Source organism: Schistocerca serialis, chromosome 3 (assembly GCF_023864345.2).
Source record: "Schistocerca serialis cubense isolate TAMUIC-IGC-003099 chromosome 3, iqSchSeri2.2, whole genome shotgun sequence".
Taxonomy (NCBI): Eukaryota; Metazoa; Arthropoda; class Insecta; order Orthoptera; family Acrididae; genus Schistocerca; species Schistocerca serialis.
In genome coordinates this window covers 882,121,937-882,131,400 of record NC_064640.1, presented here as the reverse complement: position 1 = coordinate 882,131,400, position 9,464 = coordinate 882,121,937, and the positions used below count along the sequence as shown (strand labels likewise).

Genomic DNA, 9,464 nt, shown 5'->3' with positions numbered 1-9,464 from the left:
TTTGCTTATATTTAGTTTGCCCCCCACCCAAAACACCCCATTTCCCACGCTTGTCCCGTTAGTGTCATTAGGCTTCTTGTGGAAAGTGTGTGTGTTTGTTTTTGTTTCCGCCATATTTGTGATGTCATGGGTCAAAGCAGACGGGTGGAATCGGACGCTTCCATTTTCCCCATACACATCCCTTCTAACAGCCAAATTCAAATTTTGAATGCAGAAATGAACACAGCTGGCTGCAAACAGGTGGAGGGGGCATAAAGGAAGATAGTGCACTTACCCCCTTCCCCTGGAATCTGGATTACAGAGTAGAAGTGATCTACCTACAGCAAGTACTGAGCGAACACACATATATATATATATATATATATATATATATATATATATATATATATATATATATATATATATATATATATATATATATATATATATATATATATATATACTGTAGGAATCATTAAAATAAAATGGCAATTTTAGAGTCTTGCACCCCCTCCCCCTGACAAATTTCTGCAGATGCCCATGAATATTTATGAAATGAAATAATTATCTGCCAGACCATAAGAGATTCTCTAGTTAAATATGCATTTGTTGAAAGACGTACATAAAAACAACAATAAACACACTTCATTGATATACTTACTAAGCTCACTCTACAGTATGTTAAATGTAGATTTCTGAGAATGCAATTAAGCCCTTGTTTATTTGGTAGCAACGTTTTTAAAATATAAAAATAATGAAGTGTCAGTAATGTAACAAAAGCCAATTACTTCAAACACATAATGACAGCCACTAAAATACAGCAGATCTGTATTTGAGATTACAATGAAGTGCTTAATAATTTGACAAATTTTTCTATACTATAAACATAGCATAGTGTCAGTAATGTCACAACTCAGATTAGTTCATACAGAGAATGAACCCCATTGGCATATCATAAACTTGAAAATGTAAATTTTAATCACTTTTTAAACTACAGGTAATACTATATGATTATAATTATGACTGGAATTATTACACAAAATCATGCTCAATGCTAATACACTATTGCATGCCACATCTTTCATCTGCATTTTGAACAAATGCCTACATTTACACCACCTGTAAGTACACATATTACCATAAATCAAACTGTGTTCAATATCAGATTCTGGTATTGAAGACAATGGTAACAGACCTTGCAACCAACCAACACACTACCATTAATCAAGTGCAGATTTCCTTGCAAATGACGTTAAAGATGAGATTTCACTGGGATCAGTAGCTAATCGGCTGAATTCAATCTCCTCATTACAATTGCTGCGTATATCTGCTTCTGATGGCCATTGTTTGTGAGAGGGAGCATATAAAACAATAAGTGCAAATATGTAAATATTCCACATGCTATAGACTCCCGTGAAAAAAGCTGATGTGAATTCAATCTCTATTTGATCATTCCACTTCCACCGACCCTCAGATACTTGTCCCAGAATGAAGCCCACAACAGTCATTAATGCACAAAGCAATGTAGCTAACATGAGGAACTTGAATCGATATATTACTCCCTGGTAATGTAAACGGCGTGCACAAGACAACGAAGGCAGTGCTGATCTTTTAGCACTTATGTTGCAAAACACTGCCCAAATTCTGTAAGTTAGAAATAGAAAATATACTCCTGCTGATATACCCGCCAATATTATGAAAGATAGGGCCAAATTTGTTCCCAGTTCTGTATCCCAAATGGAGTAGAACGGATTTCTTAGTTGCACTCCACGTTCACATATATCAAACACCAAAAGAGAAATGCAACCAGTAGCTACAGCACTCAGATGTTTCCAGTAGGTGCGCAGCGTATTTTTTTCCGCAGTATCTTGAATCATCAGATGCTCTCCAGCAAATATCAACCAGAAGGACAGCAGTGTTGCGTAAAATATACCTTGCCGTATATCACAAAGGAGTAACATGAAAGGCATGTCAAATGAGAGTGTTAAATATTCAAGTGGTGCATTCAACACAGTTAGTGCAATTCCTAAAGAAAACAGCATGTACTCCAAAAGTGCTGGGGAGCGAGACAACTGATGCACTCTTTTCCAGAACCATACCATTATACCAATAATTATTGGGAAGAATACGCTTTTAAGAGACACCCAAACTTTTGTAAAACCTCCATTCTGATTAATGGTAACTAGCCACAAGTCTTCTACATGTCCCAGACCTTTGTTAATGGTTTTATTGGCATCCACTGGCAGGCGAATATTTAATAAATAGAAATCATGATGAAGAGAACCTAACTCAAACAACGGAACTAATGAACAGTTATAGTTGTAACCAGGTTTTCTATCAGATGAACACTCAAGGATCCTTTCTTCAACTGAAGCGGCATAACTTTTCCAGTCGTCATCGGCATCACCTTTATTTCGATAAGCCAGCCTTGCATTTAGCGTCAACGGAACGCGCGGCTCCATTTCATCAACTCCTTTTTGGTACACTATATCAATCTGTAGGATTCCAATAAGATTTTGTTGCCACCGCGAGTAATCGTGCATTAAACTATCTCTTGGTAGTGGAATTTGAAAAACGAAGACAATATTATTTGCTTGCATATTTGGCTCAGTGTGATCGTGTATATCAATTGTTTGACATTTACCGCGACCTCGAGCGTAGAACCACTTCTCGGTGTTATTTTTGGGATCAGGATCCCAACATTTTGTGGCCAAAATGTGGTCTGCGGTAGACGGCGTCGGTGCAACAAGTCCGCCAATCAGAAAACAAATAATCTGACAGAACATTAAAAAACATATCAGTATGGTCAGCTTTCTCCCACTTAGATTTTCTAATATCGCCCCCGCCATTTATCAACTGTTCCGTCAAATACTCAACACAACACACAAACGATCCCTTCTGCACAAGCAATAGGAGTACGACCGCCACAACATGCGTCAAAACGAAAACCATTGCAGTGATCATATGAACACAGATATGTTGCTCTTAAATTACCCGATCTAAATTCTTTGTTCGGCCATATCGATGTACATCGATGTTCAATTTTCGAGGAATTATTGAAGTTCCAATTTAACGGTAAGCCAGAAAAGCGTGGAACAGTTATTCCGACACATTGCAATAAAAAAAATATGATGCCCCTACTAAGAGCAGATACAACCAAAGTTTCTTTTATACCGATTTCCATATTCCGAAAATCACTGTGAAGTGCTTGGCAGAGGGTATTTTGCGATGTACCACACATTATTTGGAGCCTGGGAAAGATGACTTCCTAAAGCCTCTTTGTGACTTGTAAAGAATCTGGTAGTGATGGGCAAAGGCGTTCTTTTTAAGGAACCATTCTGTTTGAGATACGATAGTTCTTTTTATTGAATTAGTTCAGTTCAGCTACATAGTACCTTCTTATTGTTTAAGTACCGGTACCAATAAATAATAGTACTTACAAAACACTTTAAAATAACAAAATTCATTGCCTAAAAAATTGAGCGACCTTTGGAACAAATGCAGTGTGCATATTCCTAAGCAGTTTTTTTATTGTACATATAATCTTTTTTGAGGATGGGCTGAGCATTTTCAATTGTAACCCAAGCCTTTACTGGGGTACCTGAGTCGTGGGAACCACTAACTTAGATTAAATTCTTCACATTGTCATCAAGAGTATTTCCTACGAGTATTTCCTAGAGTTTTGTGTTATATGATAGGATCTGTAAAAAGAAAAAACTCATTTCTATTTAATAGTTCACAAAAATTAACTCCCTTACCTAAGATGGGAAAGAAATACTTAGCCTACATACAGGATAAATAAGGTGTAAAAAACGAATAGAACTGTGTAGTAGGTGTAAGCAAACATTTATTAAAAATAATGTTACAAGGGATTGGAGGACGGGGCCTGGAAACTGAACTGAACAATGTAAAGTAACGGTACAGTTTAAGTCTCCCAGTCAGATGCAGTTTGCACAGCTGACCATTACTACAGAGTTCTGGAAACAGATAGATCCTGGAGTTGGGTGTACACAATATCTGGGGAGGGAGATTCATGCATGTGCATTCTAACTTCCAGTAGGCAGGAGAAGTGAGGGGTAAAAGAATGATAGTTCACTAGTTTACTAAAATATTCTGAATAGTTTCTCTCCCAAAACTGTTCATTTGAACTAGCTCATTCATGAATGACACATCCCTAAGAGCCTTATCTACTCTAACGGCTGCTTACGGGAATGATATATAGGTGGCTGTATTATACAAAGTGAATCAGGGGGAAAGGTACATGCTTTCACAGGTGATAATAGCGGCGATTCTGAACAAAAACTTCAAATACACATGTGCCTCTTTCTTAAACTTATCCAACATACAGCTGTTTGAAAATCACAAGTGTCAGTTTCATATCCTTCTTCGCCAGCACTCACGTGTGAATACAACCCAAGTGACCTTAGCCTACATAGTGTGGTTTTGGTGACTACTTCGATATGTCATTCTCTTGCGCATGGTAGAGTGACAAGCCCTGCATGGTTACACATTGTTTACTTTATGTCTCAGTACTACAGTTATTGCACATGTGTATTACAGTGTCGTTATGTGAACAGTCAAAACAGTACAGATCAGTGTTGTGAAAATGACACAGGCCTTCGCGTGTATAAAGTATGGTGACATGAACTTTGTGTATGGGTTTTCAATGGAAATCCCGGACCTGCTGTTCATAAATATGAACGATGATTTACTAATTGCAGTTGGTTGTTTGACAGATTGCTTGAGCATGGTACACTTCCCAGAATACATGTTGTGTCTAGACATCTTATCCAACAACATCTTAGTGAAGTTCAGAAGAGTCTTGAAATGGCAGAATGCAGCCCAACTACCAGCTCTAGAAGAACTGAAGTTGAAAACATCCTTGAAATGGTAGAATAGAACCCAACTACCAGCTCTAGAAGAACTACTGTACAGTGTGGTATTCGAAAAACACGGGTAATGTGAATGGTACATGTGCTAGTCCTGCATCTGTATCATCAGCAGAGTGTGCAACATTAGCATGGAGGAGAAGATGCCAAACAAAAGGAATTCCGTCAGCAGATTGTTGCCAATGAATGCTGTATTCCACATATTCTGTTCACCAATGAGTCAACATTTACCCACAATGGCATCAATGACATGCACAATTCTCACTTGTGAGCAGATAAAAATCCACATGCTACTGTGGCAACAAATTTTCAGTGATGTTTGTCAGTGAAAGTGTGGTGCGGTATTATTGACAACCAACACAATGGTCCAGTTGTTTTAGATAACCATCTTAATGCAGTGTGGTATCTTGATTTCCTTCAAAATGTGTTACAAAGACGCTTGGAGGATTTTCCTTTGGCAACATGATGTCATATGTACTTTCAGCATGACAGAGCTCCTGCAAATTTCATTCAGGCGGTGTCACAGTACCTCACTGAAATGTATCCTGGTCACTGGATCAGTCACTGTGGAGTCATATTTTGGCCACAGAAGTCATCCAATCTTACTCTATTAGGTTACTGTTTCTAGGGCTGGCTTAAAAGCGAAATCTACAAGCACAGAGTGGACAGTCATCCAATCTTACTCTATTAGATTACTGTTTCTAGGGCTGGCTTAAAAGAGAAATCTACAAGCACAGAGTGGACAAAAAGGAGGAACTTTTTGCTTATATTTTACATGTGTGTGCTCAAGTAAAGGACTGTATGAATGAGCTCAGATCAGCAGCACAGCGGCTGTCTACGGAATCTGCAAAATGCATTGCAGCTGACAGTGGCATCTTTTTTAACATCTTTTTCTGAGGAAATGTACACAACTAAACAAAACATTAGATCAGAATGTTTGATTTATTATCACCTGTGTTTGTCCTGTTCCCCATGACTTTTGTTAGTTTCCTCAGAAACTGTTAAGAACGGGACATATGTCCATATGAAGCTTTTTGTTCAGAATCACTAATAATGTCAAAGCACGTATGTTTCCTCTTGACTCACTCTGTACAAACAGATTCTTTCCCCAATACTGGTTTTAGAAACACAGTAAGTAGACTTGACTGACAGACACAAGCAATTACATTCAAAAATTATCTGATAATGTTTAGTCACCTGTAGGATATAAAAGGCCTGACTCTCTTTATGGGCATTCATGATATTTTTCCGATGGTACAAAGATTTATTTCATCTAAAAGTGATAAAAAGTTAAACATGATATACATGTTTGTTAATATCAGTGATGAAGAGAATTGACTGACTAGATCAAATGTCAAACTAAATTGAATTTTTATTCTTGTAGAGACAGCAAAGGTCAGCTGAGACATTACAAGTGTCAATACAGTTATACACACATATACATCACATAGGCTCTTACCTAGTCATAGTAGTAATAGTAGTAGTAGTAGTAGTAGTAGCAGCAGCAGCAGCAATAGTTTTAATGATTCATGGATCCTGGTATTACAGTTTAAGAACAACAAAAATAACACATTTCATATATACAGGCATTTACATACTTACAGGTCATTTCACACAAATGAGGCCTAGTCAACCATGGCACCATAGCAGAAACAGTTCCTTCATTTGCCTGAAGGGATTTAAGGAAGTCACGGAAAATCTAAATCTGTATGGCCAGATGAAGACTGGACCCTCCATTCTTCTGTATAGAAGGCCAATCTGTTTGTAACAGTGCTTTCTCATTCAGTTGATTCCTAATGTACAACAGTTTGCAAAGAAGTTATTAAATAATGTGCAACATTAGCGCTACACTGTCCACTGTTTACTCACTACCAGTTACTGCACACACAAGACTCAGATTGCTTCATAATGCAACAATGTATGGTTTCATTTTATTTACTGCAATTTCCCATTTGCTAGCCTGAAAAATCCCTCTTTAATGAGTGATACTGACTGACTGATTTTCATTTGGTCCCATTTGATTACAATATAATATACAATGTGTGTACTTGTAATATTGGGCAAGTCAACTTAATCTAACATCTTAAAATGTTTAACATACCTATTACTATATAAAACATCGAATTGGTGGTAATGATAGTAATGTTGCCTAGATTATTTTCTTGATTAATTTTTAGGTGTTAAAGTTATATACAGACACACAGGAACATGTGATGCATACAGTTTATTCAAGTGATTACAGTACATACATATAAGTAATTCTTCATTCTTTACGCATATACTCCTCTACACTATAAAATTCTTTTTCTGTTAAATAATCATTTTGAAGTTTCCGGAAGTCCTATAGACTCTTAGGAAGATGCTTTATCAGAACACCTGAACATCAAGAATTTCTTCAGCATCTCTCAGTCTGTGTGGTATACTTCTCAGCTGGGCTTTATTTCTTGTGTCATATGAATGATCATTTGTTTTTTTCCGAACTAAAGTATCTTTGATTAATGAAATTATTGTTCTGTATATGTACATGGATGGAAATGTCAGTACTTTTGGATAATGAAAAGCAGTTTGTATTTTTATTCAAGATGGTAGTGATAAAAAGTTAAACATGATACACATATTTGTTAATATCAGTGATGAAGAGAATTGACTGACTAGATCAAATGTCAAACTAAATTGAATTTTTATTCTTGTAGAGACAGCAAAGGTCAGCTGAGACATTACAAGTGTCAATACAGATATACACACATATACATCACATAGGCTATTACCTAGTCATAGTAGTAATAGTAGTAGTAGTAGTAGTAGTAGTAGCAGCAGCAATAGTTTTAATGATTCATGGATCCTGGTATTACAGTTTAAGAACAACAAAAATAACACATTTCATATATACAGTGCAAAAAATCTTTTTGTATTATTGCTGCTGGAGTTTGCCCAAACAGTAATTCCATACTGTATGGTTTGAAAAGGGCATGATACACTGAACATAGATTCTGTTTCTTAGCATAATGTGGAAGATGTTTCATATTAATATTACAGCACTTAATCACAGTGGACATTTTCTATATATCGTCTCCATTGGAGCTATAGTCAAATGTAATTCTCAAAATCTTTATAGAGATAATTTCTTTTAGTCTTACTTCATTATGAATATATCTATGTGATCTTCCTTTTCTCTTTTCATGAACACCATGAACATTGTCTATCTAAAAAGTCCTGTGAATATGTGTCTGATTTTCAGTTTTATGGACCTGGAGTTGGTTGAAGACTACACACATCCATGAATGGATATGAAGACAAATGTGAATATTACTTACCAAAATGCTGTGTAGGCACTGTGATGAACAGAATAATGGTGGGGCAGATGACTGATCCATGCTACAAGAGGTGTGGGGGTTCTCCAAAAGATAGCAGCATTGTGACATCATACCGAGGCAACAGCTGCAAGTGTACTCAGTGTCCAATTGTTGGTTGGATCAGTGAGCAGCCGTGAGCCCATGTGCATGTCATGTTTGACTGTTATATGATTGAGTGAGTCCATTGTGTCCATGAATACCAACAAACGACATACATTCACCCATGCAGAATATGCAGACATGTTGTTTATGTACAGGTACTGTAAGGACAGTGCCTGTGTGACTGTGACAGAATACCAGAAACATTTCTAACATTCTCCGCTGTACATGTAACATCAGAATGTGAGGTTGTCCAGTCAGTTGAGCAAAGGGAAAAGATTATTGCAATGGTGCAAGGGAGTCTCAGGACCAGTACATGGCACATTAGCCATTAGCTCAATATTCGACAAATGTGAGTGTGGTACATGTTGCATTCCGAGGACTTGTACCCATTCCATGCACATCTCATGCAACATCTGCATCCAGGTGACTCAGTAAGCACACAATATTTTTATGAATGGTTGGCTGAACACACAGACATCATGCAGTACACTTTATGTAAAGATGAGACTACATTTACACACAATGGTATCATGAACACCCACATTTCTCATACATGGGTGACTGAGAACCCACATGACACTAGGGAAACCAGATTCCAAGTTAGGTTCTCAGTGAATGTCTGGTTTATATTGATGACTTGGTGATAGGGCCTGTGTTCCTACCAAATCCTATCACATTTCCTGATAGGAGACCTACTTGCAGTTTTGGAAGATGTGGCATTAGACCAATAACAGCAAATTTACCTGCAACTTGACGGATGACTGATTCACTGGACCAGACAAGTATCCCGGTATCTGAATAACACATTTCCTCTACAGTGGGTTGGCCATGATTGACCCATTAACTGGCCTGCCAGATCACCTGACCTAATCCCATTAGACTCCTATTTATGGTGTTTGTTAATGGGGGATGTGTATGCTACGAAGGTGAATACATATGAACAACTTGTCGTTAGCATCAGTGACATTGTTGCCCACATTAAAACCTGCCAAGATGGTGTTTGATGTGCAACAGAACACACCCTCCAACACACTGGCATGTACATTGAGACAGGTCAAGTGAGTTTTGTAAGATGTAGCATTAGAGCAATGAGAGCAAATTTACCTGCAACAGAACACACCCTCTAACATGTTGACAAGTG

The 9,464-nt window shown here is 37.4% G+C and overlaps 1 protein-coding gene across 1 annotated transcript; it reads right to left on the bottom strand.

Annotated features, from left to right (window-relative positions):
- Positions 1 to 439: 439 nt before the first annotated feature.
- Positions 440 to 2,902, bottom strand: LOC126469611 (protein wntless). Its single transcript, XM_050096734.1, has one exon. The coding sequence runs from the start codon at positions 2,826 to 2,828 to the stop codon at positions 1,200 to 1,202; it is 1,629 nt and encodes a 542-aa protein (XP_049952691.1). The 5' UTR covers positions 2,829 to 2,902; the 3' UTR covers positions 440 to 1,199.
- Positions 2,903 to 9,464: the final 6,562 nt, after the last annotated feature.